Raw genomic sequence first — 16,194 nt, forward strand, 5'->3', positions numbered from 1 at the left:
GGGGGGGGGGGGATTTATATATTCTGGGTACCTGGAATAACAGTTAGTACTGCCTCAGCACTTTTACGTCTACTGGCTATAGTTGTAGCAACACATCGATAGTTTCCAGCATCCCTCTGTTCAACACCATAGATCTGAAGGACTCCTGTTGGTAAAGCAGTAATTCTGGCATGGAAACAAAAAGAAACGGCATGTTTATATTTATACACATTCTTTTTTCTCCGCTTGATCAGCAAACAGCAACTGCCATACCAGCTTGAGAACAGCAAGCAGGGGAGCCTCTAAAAAACATGTTATACACATGACTCATCTCCACACTTCTTACCTTCAGTAATCTATGAGGGAAATCTCTCCCTGCCCCTCCCCCTGGATGAGGGAAAAAGAATGAATTTACCTGCAACTAATGGTTCTGCACCTGCAAATACAACACCCTAATCCCTCATTCACCCTCCTATATTCAGTTTGGCGAGCCTTAGCAGCCAATATTTTTAAAAAATTGACTGCTTTTTGATGGGAACTTCACATGAATAACTGCTACCTAGAGAAATACACCACATGTATTTCCTATTAACAGTGTCAATCATTTCAACGTTTATGCTTCTTTCTTCCCTTGTTTGCAAGCTAGGAAGAAAGAGTACACATGAGAGAAGTTATGCAGCAAGGGAGTAAGTATCTGCGAGGGACAGCCTTAAACAGGAGATGCTGTAAGTAATGTTTTCTGGAGAAAATCTAGCGGGGGGTGGATGTGAGGCCAGTGGCACTCAGGGTCAAAGAAAACACTCTCCTGTGCTGGAGTTCCTTCTTACTAAGCATTCCAAACCAAACTTCCCCAGGCTGCTTTAATGGCAACCTAAGGTCAGCGACTATCGCACTTCATTCAACAGAGTGATTCACAAGAGAGCAGTTCTCCAAGGAACACACCTCACTACACAATCTCTTCCTAACTGGTGTCTAGGAATCTTTGCAAACCACGCCTGGAATGGCTCAGGAGGACTTCTGTAGGTCTCTGTATACACTACAGAATACACTGCACTGGACAATACAACAAAAGTATGTGGTCTCTGAACTAGTCTATTCACTTCTGCCCTTTGTGACGTTCAATTCCTACTATGCCCCCATCCACATAGCGGTTTCCCCACCGTATTGTACTTAAGTATGGTATCAGCAGGCACACCTCAACCCTGCAACATTTAAAACTGATTCGGTAGTTGCAAGGACTCATTTTAGAACTCCATAGCCTCACAGACATATTAAGAATCCCATATTTAAAGAGATTCTGATAATTAGACTAAATTAGAGGGGAAAAAACAGTTTCTGGTTATAAAGTGTTTCTTAAGTGTATCAGTAAAAATGATTAAAAACATAGAAGACTTTCTGCACCCTTACTAATATTTTGAAGGAGAAAAGGACTTAAATAAGGCCTCAATTCTGAAATTACATACTTGAGTAATTTTATGTATAAAAGTAGTCCTTCTGAGTTCAGCAAGACTTCCTTTATACTTAAAGTTACTCAGATAAATAAGCATCAGCAAGATTTATTTGTAACTATAAAATGGGTTACTTAATGATTCTAAACTATACCTCAAATGTTACTGGTTTAGTTAATGCTTTTTAAAATAACACTTTAAGTGTTAGGATTCCCCCCCTATTCTGCAATTTGCAGATTGGCACAGATTCAAAATGTTTACAGAGAAGATATGCCAAAGTGTGAAAGACTACATACCTGTCCATGGTTAATGGTAAAGTTGTTCGATTTACTTCCCATGTGATGATGGCAGGAGGGTTTGCTGTTATTTTACAGGACAATCGGGCAACGCCTCCTTCTTGGACTTCAATTGAAAGCGGTTGGACTTCAAATGCAGTAATAGCTAAAAATAAAATTTTTAAGTAAAATTTAAAAGGCTGAATGAAAACAAGTTAAAACAAAAGAACTGCCCTAGAAGTCAGCAAGGACAAACATGTTCTGAAGGACATAGTTACAGATCAACTTGCACAAAAATTACACAGAACAGTCTGTTTCCTGACATTTAAAGATGCAAACTTTGATACAAAGGCCTTGATGATAGCAAAATTGCATCGGTTTAATTAATCATGTTTTTAGAATAATTCAGTTAAATCAGCGCATGACTGACATGACTGTTGTTGTCGAGCTTAGTATGATTTAAGACAGATTCACTGGCTTCAACTCAATTATGCTAAAAATGGAAAAAGCCAAATTAAAATAAGTCAGTGTTAAATCTTCCAACAGATTTAAGGATATCACTATACAAAACGGGTTTGCATTTAACTAAAAAGTTAGATGTGTCACCTGATCCTTTGAACCTTGCTGAAAGTAAAGCCCACTCATCACAGAGGGAGCTTTGCAAAGCTACATTTAGTTCCTCCCAGCTAAGTTTTACTGTTTAACAACAGTATTTACCTTCCTCACTCAGGTCTGGAAAAACACTTGTAGAGTTGTACCAGTTAATACTTTAATGGAAAAACAAAACAAAAAGGAAAGTACTGTAAAGAACTGTGAACCTTCATCTCAGCCACCTGGGTTGGAATGTATGTGGTGCGATTCCTATTGTTACTTTTACCCATGGGAGCTTCCCAATATAGTTTTACACTAACAGCTGAAGGGAGTGAAACAAAAATGAACTGCATAAAGTAAAAGATAAATGAACAACTTCCAATTAACAAACACCTACAAAACCAATCAACAGTTTGATTCTCTTGCTCAGGAAATGAAAGCTGGGAAGAAAAGAAAAAGCAGAGCTTCTAAACTATTAATGTACTTACTGATATTTGTGGCAAAAATAAAATAATAACATATAATAGAACAAGAATACCCATCTGGGCGAGCCATACTATTCAGTTCATTTTTTAAAATTTAATTAAAAAACACAAGATTTTCCCCCTTTGTGTAAGTCACATAAAATATTGTCATAGACTATCCAAAGTCACTGACCTATTTTGTTAGACTGAACTTTGTGTATTAAAAGACCTGCCATAAGTTATTGATTCCTTAGTGGAGTACAGACACATCTTTCTCCTACAAAGAGTACTCTTCTCAGATTTTCAGAATTCTTGTGTGTTTCCTAGTATAGAATAATGTGATTTCATAATTAAGACTCTTGTAAATGGCAAGCCATAGCTCTGGAAAATAAGGTCTGGCTTACACCCAGCTGTGGTATCAGTACCATTATTTTGGTTAGTGTTTGTTGGGATAGGAAGTGAGGCAGGGCAGTTTTTTATAGTTTCAGTTTTTTTCTTCCAGTATAAGTATGAATACAACATTATCAATATAAAAGGTGCCTTAACCAGTACAGTCAGTTATTCCACTTTCCATTTAGGAGTAAGCGATCCTGGTATAAATGCTTCCATACTACGTGGGCTGTATACCTTTACCATAAAGACTTATAATTTAGCACAGTGATTCTCAACCAGGGTGCCCCAACAGCTTGGGGTGCCGTGTCCTTTCAAGGGTGCCATGGGGTACTACACAATGTTAGTACTATTATGTGTGCAAACATGATTCACATTATAAACCCAGAGATTTCACACAAGAATTCATATCGTTCAAACATTCTGACCTGTTGCAGTCTTTTAAAGTTCTTTATAACAAAAGAATTGGCTTATTTTTCTTTAGTCAAAAAGCAAGTGAAAATAAAGAACTGGCATTTTCGAAAAAGATGATGATTTCCAAACCATCATCCTAGTCGTGGTATTCCTGATTAACACTGGCAACAATGAAAGGTGGGACAACCAAACTTACAAGAACTGTTTAACCCCTCTCACTAAAGCCTTCTTTTTATTTCCAGAAAGCCAAATATAAAACCCCCTCCCCCCAGTAATTAGGCATCTTGTTTCTCTGAATATGGAAGCTCAGCTCTACCTCTACCTATGACATACAGGTTAGTGCACTTACATTAGCATCTTCTAGATCTGCTTTGGTTTGATTCCCCCATGGAGCCAATAAGACAAAAACACCCAGTCTTTTCTCTCTCCTTTGATACCCCCAAGGGTGTGCAACTCATCAGGCCCCGCAGGCCAGATAAAGGTCACAGGGTCAGGTATGGACTGACCCCCTGTGCCAATGGCAGCATCCCTGGCACCAGGTCCAGCCCCCATGACACATACAGCATGCGGGGCTGGGGCAGCTGGGTGCCCACCAGCTGGATCGTATGGCTCCATGGGCAAGAGCTGGGCTGCAGGCTGTATATTTGACACCCCTCTCTACTCCAAAGGCTTGACTTAACAGGATACATTCCTGTAGCTCCCCATGGGAGTTAACACCACCTCTGCTCAACCCACCAGATCCAGTCCAGGAGGAATCCAACCCAGGGAGTTAAATGAATTTAACGTGTCTGCTTTAAAGAGTAAAACTCAAAAAAACTTTGGTCTGCACAGGAACTGCAGAATCATGCCCATAATTTCCCAACACTTTTGACACTATGTAGTAGAACACTCTCAGGTACTTTACACTCAATATTTAGGTTTTGTCAAGGAAAAAAATTGGAGCCTTCTAATCCTAATTTTTAAATAAATAAATACTTTAGTGATTTTTTAAAAATTCTAGTGACTGCAGTTTATTATATTCCCTGGCAACCCATACATTACAACTACTGGATGAAAACTAGAATAGGAACTTGGCAAGAGAAACTGAAAAAAAAGAAAAGTAACATGTAAAAACTACTAAAACTGTATGAACAGCTTGTACAGCTATGCAGCTAATACTTGCATTTAATTCATTTAAGGCAAGGATGTCCAACAGGGCTGTGTGAAATTTCGCTGGCTGATTCATTTTGACGCTGTTTTGACTCATTTTGAGCTCGAAACAGCAAAATTGAAACGAAACGAAGGACTTCGAAACAGCCTCAAAACTAAATGAAATGAGGCCAGTCAAAACGTTTTAAAACGTTTCAAATTTCGAAGCAGCCAGCCAGGTGGTAGGAGACAGGGGAGAGCCAGGGCTGCAGACCCATGTCGCTCAGCTGGGTGGGGAGTGCAACCATGGCTTTCCCCGCCTCCTGCCACCAGGCTGCACTCTATAAGGCTGGTGGAGCCAACTGGAGCACAGCGCCAGCTCTGCCTGCCTCCCACTGCTGGGCTGAGCTCCGATCGGCTCTGCCAGCCCCGTGCATCTCAGCCCATGGTGGAAGGTGGGCAGAGCCGGCACCTCCCGCCGCTGGGCCGAGTTCCACAGGGTTGCGAGCTGCTGGGAGCTGAGCCCGGTGGCGAGAGGCACTTCTCCCCCCACCAGGCTCAGCTCCCCAGGGATGCAAGCCGCTGGGAATTGAAGGGGAGCACCACCCACTGCTGGGCTCAGTTCCCAGCGGCTTGCAGCACTGCGGAAGTCAGCTGGGCTGGGGGAAGCGCCTCCTCCAGCCCAACTGAGTTCCCAGCCCCTCTCAGCACTGGGGAATCCAGCTGGGCTGGAGGAAATGCATGACTAATTTGTGGCATGCCTGCCAAAAAGTTTGGCTACCAGTTATAAGGCTTGCCAGTAACTGAAGCAGATATTTTTTTTCCTTAGCATTTTCACCCTGTGTCTTTTAAAATAAAGTTATTTCCTGGTGAATGAGATCCCATAGGTTGTCTATACACGTGCTCCGGGGTGAAGGGGAGGGTTGCTTTAATTAGAGTGGTTCTGAGATCTGCTCTAATAAAAGCGCTCCTTGTGTCGTGTGTCCAGCATCCCGCACTTCAAAATGGCAGCAGGGATGCTTTAACTAAAGCTTTCACAAGCTTTAAAGTGCAGCCATTTTAAAACATGGGGATGCTGAACACATATGACATGGAGGCTCTGGAGCATGCTAATTAGCACACTCCAGCAGACCTGCAGCAGACTCCATTAATCAAGTCTGCTCCAACATGTGCTAATTAGAACATGTTGGAGCAAAGGTCCATCATGTGTATAGGTACCCATAGATACCAGAAATGATTGCTGCACCAAATAAAAATCCAAGACAGTGTTTTCAGCATAGCTGCCTACTTTATAAATGTTACAAGGTTGGTTTTAGAAAATGCTTGTCTTTGTCCTCCAATCAGATCACAATTTATAAACTGTTCTTCACAGCTCCATATCCACTCCTTCAACATCTTGTTACTTAAAGCAAATCTTTAGTTTCTTAATTCTGACTTTATTTGTGCCAGTAAAATCAGTTTTTACAAGTCTGCTGCTGTCTTGTGAAACCTGACCTCTTTTTAACATGCTTGTTTTCATGGCAAGTGCTGATACCAACTCTGAATCCCAAGAACAAGTAATTAAAGCAGTGCTGTTAAGAGGCCAGAGCCCTATAAAATGGATAAGAAACAAAGTCTCAAGAGACATGCATTGTTCTTGAAAACTACCCTGCAAAATGCAATAAATGTAAGTGCCTTTTTATTTGAGCTTTCCTCCTCTTTAGTCTGCGTAATCATTTTGTATCCAGGTTTACAGCCAAAAGAAAACAACTAGCATTATGCTGAGAAGCCAGCTACCACTATTTTTAACTGTAAAATACAGTACACCAATCATAAAGCAATAAAGAGATAGTTACTAATTAGAATCAGTTTTGCTGGGAACTTGTGTCCATATAGTTTCTTTTGAATAACAGTATTGATGAGTCTATAAAACCATGCATATATCCACATTTTAATTTTAACACTGCACAGGGGGATGAGAGCCTAGCCCTGCGAAGTGCAGAGCACCCTCCCCTGCAATTTATGGGAAACGGAGATTTAGAAACTTACAGAAACAGAACGAAGAAAAACAAAGGATCATTTGATGACATGCTCTGAGCCAGTATCATCAAATAAAATTGTCACTATTGTTCAATGTCCAGTGTAAGTTGTCACTGCACAAATGTTGATGAAAGCTTCATACACATCCCTGAGGGTGACGGTGTTTGTTAAAATAAAATATAAGCATGCATTCTTTTTCGATAACAGATTATATTGTAGAAGCAAAGGTCGAAACTGTCAGCTCTAAATATAGCTGTAGATTAAATTCTAACAGGTATGTAAAATTTTAGTCATCAAAATTACTTAGAAAACCTTTCATACTATGAGAGGGTTAAGTCTTTTTAGCTATTTCTCATCTTAATCACTTCCACTCTTTTAAACATACCAACCTCTTATTTAGTAATCTAACTTCCTGCATTTCCAAAATGCATATAGGTAGAGGTGACTTAAGGCATTTTCTTAGGTACTGTATGTCAAAAGCTATGGCAGGTCAGTGGTCACCCTGCAGGCTCCATACCATTAAGTGGTTTTGTGGAATGAGCACATACTTGAGTGACAAAAGACATTTCTACAGCCTACATGCTTACCACTGTTAAACCCCTCTAGTTTTAGCATGTAGATCAGCTGGCACTAGCCAAACCTGAACTGGGATTATATAACAGAAGGGGATAGCAGAATAAAACCCAGAGAACTTGAATTATTCTCTAACTTGAAATTTCAGTGAAGAATCAGGTTTCACTTAACTCGGCTATAACAGATATGCAAATTCCCAACAAGGGATGCCAGCCTCTTAAGTATTTCTCAAAAGATAAGGGCTAAATCAGAGATGAGCTGCTCAGGTGGAAAGAACAAGCATACATAGCACCATTTGAAGAGCTTCTGTTAATGGCATTGAGAGTTATCAAAAACCCTAACCCTTCAAATGAAAAAAAACAGTTCAATTTTTTATTCTTAGGAGAAGAGATTTCACCAGGGAGAAGGAGTTCATACATCAAGAAATTCCCAGGTATTTCAGATTTAGAATAATAAATGCACTAAGTTAGGCTTTATATTACTGTATTTTCTCACATCCTACATGCACCTCCAAAATTGGGTGCATATTTAAAAAAGAGAAGCTGATTTTTCTTCACTGGAATAGAGGCAGGATACAGCAACCAAGGCTGACAGAGGCTGGAAGACAGAAGGGCAGCCCAAAGACTTTGGTAGCAATTGGAGCAAAGTGGACAGAAGTGCCAAGACCAAGAGTCCGGGGGGTGCAGGTTAATTCCTCAGAGGCCACCAGTTTGATGGCCCTGGTATAGTATATAGCAGTGGTCTCCAAAGTGAGGTGCGTGCACCCCAGGGGGTGCGCAAGATGATCCACTGGGGTGCAGGAAGAAAATATTAGAACTTCTATTTATATTTATTTTTTATCTAAAAAAAATAAGAAAGAAATTAAGCTTTACTAATATTTAATATACAAATTGACACTGGCACCCTCACTCAGTCCGTATGTCAGATGGTCATGTGTCACGTAAGGTACACAAGGTATCCTGAGGGAAGAGTGGGAGTTCTACAACGCGGAGGGGTTGACAGTGGCGCCCTCACTCATTTGTTCGCTTTCAGTGTATTCCGACATATATTGGGGGTGCGTCCCCAAAAATTTTTTACTGATAGGGGTGCGCAATCAAAAACATTTGGAGACCACTGGTATATAGCATATACTATTATAATAGCAGGCGTTGACAACCTATGGTCCACACGCTGGATCTGGCCCGCAAAGGTCCAATCTGGCATGGGAGAAATAGGTGGCACAGAGCTGGGCTCTGTTGCCCACCCATCTCCTCCATTGCAGAGCTCTGCCACATCTGCACTTACCTTTGCTGTAGAAGGATTGGGAATCTGCAGTGAGAGCAAGCACAAGCAACTGACTGCTCTGGGGGATGGAAACTTGCAGCCTGCAGTAGAGGCTGTGAAACAAAAGGTGGCCTGCGTGGGCAAAAGACTGTCAAACCCTTAAAGAGAGTATACTATAAGTACTTTATAGTAAAGTATTTTAGCACTAAAGCCCCAATCCTGAAAACACGCATTTCACTTTAGAAACACAGTAAGACTCATTAGCTTCAATAAAACTGCTCAAATCCTTGAGGCTAAACACATTCCATGTTCTTTCAAATACAAGATGCACTTGGATTTAAGTCAGACCCAAACTTCCTGACACTTAATTTAAGAAAAACATAAAACATCAAATAAAGGTACAGTAAAATCCCTGATATCCAGCATGAGTGGGGAAGGGGGGGGTGCTGGTAATGTAAAAATGCTGGTTTCCGCCCAGATGTGGAGTGGGGGTGGGGGGTGGCAAAGCCATACCTGGGACCGGAGGGGGCGGCCACACCCAGAGCAGCGGCAGCGCAGCATGGCGGGTGGCGGTGTGCAAGTTCCCTCCCCACCCATCCCCACCATGTCCAACTAGCCAGCCAGAAATTCTGGTTGGTAGTGTCCCAGTTAGTAAAATCCCAGATAACAGGGATTTCACTGTACACTGACAATGATACAGACTCTATAGAATATAACATCTTTAGATTTTTGTTTCTTTTTTTTTTTTTATTACTTTAAACTCAAATTTACAATGCAGGCTAACTTCAGAAAAAATACCTGGTTTTGAAAAGTCTTATATTCAAAGGAACTCAGCCTGCAAGCTTTTAAAGAACTGAGGCCTAAAATTAATTAACCTATCTATACCACTTTTAACAAACTAAAAATGTACTTGTTAGTAAGATAATGCACAGGCATTTCATACAATCTCTAAACTGAACCACCTTGTAAAACAGGCTCAAACTAACTGGAAATCAGGGCTATAGGGGTAAAGGGTAAAGTTGAAATAATGAATGGCCCTTCAAGTCCAAATCACACCCAACCTTTCTCCTAGGAGATCTGACCCTAATGTAACAATCTGGAAAGCTGCAAGAAATTTCAGTGCTTTTCTTGCAGTTTGATAAGCAGGGAACCTGTTTTTCCCCTGATAAAAAAATAGAAAAGTCTCTGATATAAAAAGCAAATTCTCCAATAAAAAACCCAAAATCTGTAATTAAAATGAAAGGCCTATAAATGCACGTATCAGTTAAACACAATCTTTTCTTGATATACTTACAACTTTAAAGTAATTTGGAAGCCTACTAGGACCTCAATCACTATAACAAAATAAATTCTAAATACCAAAACATTTTGGTATTTCATTTTTATTTTTTATCATGGAAAATCAGAGTTCCCCCTGCCCCGTTACCTAACAGAACGCAGGTCCAGGCCCCTCACTCCCAAGCCACAGCCCCCTAGCCCTGCAGGTGCCCCTCACTCCCCCCCCACAGCTCCCCAGTACTGCTGGTGCCCCTTGTTCCCCATCCACAGCTCCCTGCCCCACAGCCCTGCCAGACGGGGCCCTCAGCTGCCAGAGCTACGGGGCCAGGAACCCAGGTCCGCAGCCCCCTGCCCCCCGCAGCAGTGCCAAAGCCCTGGCTGCCACCTACAGGAGGCAGCAGCTGCTGCAATGGAGTGGAGCACCACCACCCCTGCTGCCGGCTCAGGTTGGGGGGTTGGGCCAGCTCCCCACAGCTGCGCACACTCCTGGGGGGAACAAGGGGGACCCAAGACCCCAGATTTGTGCATGGGGCGGGGGCAGATGCAGGCTCAGGCTCTCTGCCCTTCTGTGGATGCAACCTGGCACTGCAGGGCTGAGGGAGGCTATGCGGGGAAGCCTGTTGCTGCTCCAAGCTCTGTGCTGCCCTGGCAAGGCATGCCCTGCCCACACGGTAGCAGCAAGAGACACAACTCGCCACCACTGCCCCTGCTGCTGCGGGGTGGGCAGGGGGCACCTCACCAGGGCAGTGCAGACCTCACAATGACAAAGAGCTTCCCTGTGCAGCCCCGCTCTGCCCTGCAGTGCCAGGTTACACCTGTTGGGCTGCAGAGGCTCTGGGGGAGGGCAGTAGGGCAGGGAGCCTAAGCTTGCAGTAGACAGCCCGTACCTGCCCCATGCACAGATCTGGGGGGTACGTGCCTCCCTTTCTCCCCCCCCATGAGTGCACGCAGCAGCAGGGAGCTGTTCCCAGCCCCCTGCAACCCAGAGGAGCTACCTGCAGCCCCATCCCACTCCCTGCCAGGGCCCTGCAGCCACACATTCCAGCCCCAAGCCCCATGCAACCCTCGCTGGGCAGTGGCCCCAGCCCTGCCCTCCCACACTATGGGGGTCTCAATCACTGCCACCCCACCAGCCTGATTTACCTGCGGGAGCTGCTCTTCAGGCTGCCTGGCAGCCATGTGTATATACATGCACATGGTGCCCCCTGCCTGACCGCTTTCCTCATATCGCTCCCCCCAGCTCCTTGCAGGCTGGAACTATGCCAGCCTGCAGAGAGCTCTTTGCAAAAGTTCAGAATCTGTGGGTTTTTTCATTAAAATGAAAAATCCATGTTTTCCTCAGGTAAAGGAGGAAATCTGTGTTTTTCTCTGTTTTCCCGTGGGCAACAGAAAACCCGGTTCCCTATTGTTAAGCTTAACAAGCAATGTAATCATTAGACCAATTAATCAACATGTTAGCTAATTTTGTTATTTACAGATCAAATGGTTCAAACACAGTTGTTAATGTCCTCAAACTGTCGTGCTTCCTGCTCTCAGTCCGGCAAATTACAGGAGGATACAACACATTATCTCCCTTTTGGATCAGGCAAATGTTCCAAACAGTCCCTTGCAGATGACAACTTCTCAGTGGTCCCTGCCCAAAACCAATCACAGCTAGGAGAGAAGTTTGGGAATGCTCTTCTAAGCAAAGTGGTAAGGGCAAGGAATCTGAACTGCTATAAAACTAAACTAGGCAAGTTGTGGTACGTTAGGGCACGGTGCTCTGGCTTACCAATCCAAGGATGTACTGGGGAATCACATTTGTGGTCCTGAAGTATTGTAATAAGGTAGCTCTTCTGGTGTGGAAGGCATCTGGGAATCCCACGCAGCAGGGTTTTTGCTAGTTGCCAGCTGGGGCCAGGAAGAAAGCTTTCCCCCTCATGAATGCTACTGGCTTCTAATATTAGGGCTCTCATCAGAGATACTGGGACATCAGCCACAGCTACAGCTGGGGGATTTTGACTGGAATGTAATGATGCTCCTGCCAGTACTTAGAAAATCCCAGGTGTTCCTGCTTTGAGGATCTTGCTCTTCTACTCAGTGTTATACCAAATCACCAAATTTCTGCGTCAGACTGGCAAGGACTGCAGTGGGTTGTACTTTCCTCTGTTGTGTAGGGCAGGGTCTTTTTCTTCTAAGATCTTCCAGTCATAGGCTCCTTCCAGTTCTATGTTCTTAAAACAAACTTGCTCTACTTCCTAGTTATCCCTCAACCTGTTTGATACAATCTTCAAGTCCTCAGGGCTTTTGACCTGGTATTTCATGGACACTGTTGAGCTCTCTCTCTCCTCCAGTCAAGACATACAACCCACAGAAAACCATACTCAAACAACATTTCTGGTAAATGATCTGGGCTGAGGTGTAAATAAAAAGGCAACACTCCTCTTTTTCCTAAAAGAGGGCATAAAGGAGACCTTCTCTGCCAATTTATATTTAGATATGGCAATTAGTCATAAAAACTGAATCTAAACTTCCTCAAACTGAACAGTTGGGTACTTATTCAGATCTGAGGTTTTGACTCAGGTGATCCATATCTATTGGAATAATAATGGCAATATTTAAATAAAGAACAGTTTTCATCTGTGTTCCCATTAGACACTGCAGGGTCAGAAACATCTGTTCAGTCTCTATACATATCCTTAACAGTCTTCATCTGTGTTCCCAATAGACACTGCAGGGTCAGAAACATCTGTTTAATCTCTATACATACCCTTACCTCACATGTTAGCCTACAGTGCTTACAAAGGGCAGTTCAGAGGTAAATTTCATTTAAATGTTGTAAAGCGGATTAATGAAAATTAAACTGTACTTCTAAATCTCCATATCTGTCAGTTAGGAGCAAAGTGGTTTCTTATATCCTTTCTTGCATATACTTAAAATAAGACCCACAATATTCTTTAAAAGGCAAACAGATTAGGAGGAATTCAAAAGTGAAAGAACAAAAGTTTAAGAAAATCAGACCTATGAGGAAAAGTTAAAAGATTTGAGAATAATTAGTCTAAAGATAAGGAGACTTAATGGAAACATAACCATTTTAAGAATACATAGAAAGGGGCATCAGAAAGGACAAGGACCAATTATTCTAATTTATCCTTGAGGACAGAACAAACAGCAATGGCCCTTAGCTGTAGCAGGAAAAATTAAGGTTAGGTTATTGAACCATCAGAACAGTAGCAGCCAATATAGAACAAGTACCCAAGGAAGACTAAGCAGCACCAACCCTGGAGAAGCTTGTAGGCAGACCCGGTATGCATCCATCAAAGAGCATTAAAGCACAATAATTTTTTCTCCTTGACATCCTGGTAGGATCAGTGAGACACTAGTGATCCTTTGCCAAATCAGACCATTTTTAGGAAATCTTCAAAAACTGCCTACAAGGCTTTCCATGAAAACACAATATGTCATGTGCTTATGAAACGACAAGGCTTTGCATGACTGGCCTTCCCACTTTCTTCTTCACCTTGTCTTTCACTCTATTCTTTGTTCTATGCAGTCTTATCAATTGTAAGCTTGATATCAATAAGCCCTCAAATCTATGTAGATAAGATACTATGCTTGCCACATACATGAAAGGACATCTAAGAAAGAACCAAGGATAAGAGAAGCAGTGCTATGTGAAGTATGCAAATATCAGGGAACTTAAGAGCTCAGATAAACAAGTTAGGAAGTGTCAACCCTGTCAAAATAACTAGCAGTCATATCTTTAGATCCTCATTTACATGCTCTTTTTACTCTAATGCTTCTGTATTTGCTGTAGGAAAGAACCAATAGTTGTATGAGTTTTCTTATGTCCTGTATTTACTGGCATACCACATACATCGTCCCTCTAAAACTAGCCCTTCAAAATTAGGGTGTATGTTTTAAATGGGGACAGTGACTTTTCTTCACTGGAACAGAAAATTCAGACACTGTAATCCAATGGCTGTCAAGATGACTGTCACTTGTCTCTAGCCCCCGAAGTAGAATGGAAAGAGGCTTGTGTTAATCCTTGTTAGCCATAGCTGGTGCCTAAAGGAGCAAGTGAGCTGCTTAATGCAGCCTGCAGAGTCCTAATGAGGCTTGAGAAACTTACATAAAGAACTATTTACAGTAAAGTAACCATCTTGATACTACACTTTCAAGGATCTGGGGGCTAGCCTCACTGCTGTCCTGCCACACCAGGAAGTTCCTGCTGTCTTTTCCTAGCCAAGTCACTCAATGCATTTTAACTTATATTTCACATAAAAAGTGACAAGATAATAAAAATATTTAGATTAATCTTCAGATTTAGTACTTTCTTTTGGAAGTATTAAAGCACAGCTCAGTAACAACATTGCCATAGGGCAATATACAGACATACCCAAATAGATTGCTAAGGATTCTTCATAATCGCTTCTCCAGAGTTGGTGCTATTAAATTGCAAAGGATTCTTCCCTTACATGCCAATTAACCAGCAGCACACTGACTGTAAACATGATCTAATAGACCGTACAGTACCCAAGGGACAGGAGATATGTTCCTCTCAGCACACGGAGTGACAATACCACTGGCCTGATTTCAGTCAGAATTTATGTTCTAGGTGTTGGGGGGTGGGGAGTGTGCAGAGGAAAGGGAGAGGAACAGACCTCTTTCTGCTTTTGTATCTGAAGCTAATACAATAATCCCTTTAGAAAAAGCCTCCATAGTCCCAAGTGCCACCCATAAGACACTGAATATTCAGCTCTCACTGAAATTAATGCAAATACATGAGATTCAGGAACGTCAAGCCTGCAATAAAAGAAAAGCACTGGAAGCAAATTATGGTACAGACCACTCATTGTTCTCCTTCTAACCCCTCTTTAAAACTCTCCTTTGCCATGGTGCCTACAAAAGAAATTATTTAGTCTGCTGGTTTTCTAAAACCAGCACTCACTATGCTGACCAAACTGTTTCCTTGTTCACCCACCTTCCATCTATAGCTCCTGGTTGTCCAGATATGCAGATGTATGAGGTTTGTGGCACTACAAACCTCTTTGCAGTACCACAAACCACATGCAGGGAATGTTAAAATATGCAGCACAGGGCCAAAATCTGCTACCAGAAAATCCCAGTAGCAAAAAAAAAGGGCTGGGAAAAAAGCAGTGCAGCACACACAATGGGAGTGTGCACCAGAAGACACAGAGGCCCAGTGCTCCAGAGAGATGCTCGGGCAGCGGGCCAGAGCATCTCCATTTCTGCAGTTGTGCCTCAGCTACTCCAGCACACCGGGAGCCAAGAGGAGCTGGGCAAGGCCAGTTTGCCTGAAGTGGAACAATTTGTCCCTCACCAAACCACATGTGCAGGGTTGTGTGCTATGGCAAAAAGTAGCAGCACAAATTTGTACTGCTACTATTTTTTCCACTGTAGGCACACACCCCTGTGCATCCAGACAAAGCCACCAAGTTTTGGCATCTCATAAGAAGAGTCCACTTCTTACAAGATGCAGAACTCAGTGGGATGCTAAATTAAGAACATTTAGCACCCCATTGGATCAGACTTCTGAACTGTGGTGTCAGAAGCTTAAATTTGGCTATAAAATAGATTCTGTACCTTACTCCCTTCCAGGTGAATGTTTTTCAAATGCACAAATGAATCAGTCCCATGTAGGCTAACTCATTTAGAAATGAGTGCAATTTCTAAAAGTTGATAGCAAAACAAAAACCAATGTGAGGGGGTCTAGTCTTCCTGAATTAATTCTGTGAATTCTCCTCAATTCATTTACAATGGAATGCTGAACAATCGCTTCCAATCAACCTCATGACCAATGAACCACATGTTGGTTCTGCAGCATAGTTCCTTTCTCTTGAAATCCCACAAAGAGGACTTTTTGCTCCTTTTTTAACAGAAATCTCTTACTATTTGTGAGGATCTGAAAAAAAGGCATTTCTAAAAATCCCTGATATGTTAATAAAATTACCATATTTACTCAAATACAAGATGAGTTTCTCCCCCTCCAATCAGCAGGGGCAAAAATACTCCTACTCCTACAATCACATACAAGGAAGCTTCATTAAATACACTGTCTATCCTTAAACTGCTACCAAAAGCAGCATGTGCTTAGTAACAGAAACCAATTATTAAGCTGATTAAAATACTGAACATGGCTATAAAACGCACGGCCCATAATTAGGCAAGCATATTGATGGGAATATGGGTGTGTGTGTCCCTTAAAAAAAATGGGCAGGTGTTCCCTCCACAGAGAACTGGCACCAGACATGGAGGTACTGCAATACCAAGCTGGGACTGAGAAGGCCAGAGCCAGTTTTGACTCCCTCCCCTTGGTCGAAAAAATGCTTGAATTTTATTAGCAGATGTTTAGGATTGTGAATCCAAAAA

The 16,194-nt window shown here is 42.3% G+C and overlaps 1 protein-coding gene across 1 annotated transcript in view; it reads right to left on the bottom strand.

Annotated features, from left to right (window-relative positions):
* The window catches only part of PRTG (protogenin), a 160,337-nt gene that overhangs the window by 64,617 nt on the left and 79,526 nt on the right, over positions 1–16,194 (bottom strand). The window contains exons 2-3 of the mRNA XM_019504261.1: positions 1,724–1,868; positions 32–165 (exon numbers count right to left, since the gene is read on the bottom strand). Of these exons, the coding sequence (XP_019359806.1) occupies positions 32–165; positions 1,724–1,868 (279 nt within the window). The remainder of the gene's footprint in view (positions 1–31; positions 166–1,723; positions 1,869–16,194) is intronic.

The sequence above is a fragment of the Gavialis gangeticus genome, unplaced genomic scaffold (genome assembly GCF_001723915.1).
Source record: "Gavialis gangeticus isolate Ggan-Ray unplaced genomic scaffold, GavGan_comp1, whole genome shotgun sequence".
NCBI classification, from domain to species: domain Eukaryota; kingdom Metazoa; phylum Chordata; order Crocodylia; family Gavialidae; genus Gavialis; species Gavialis gangeticus.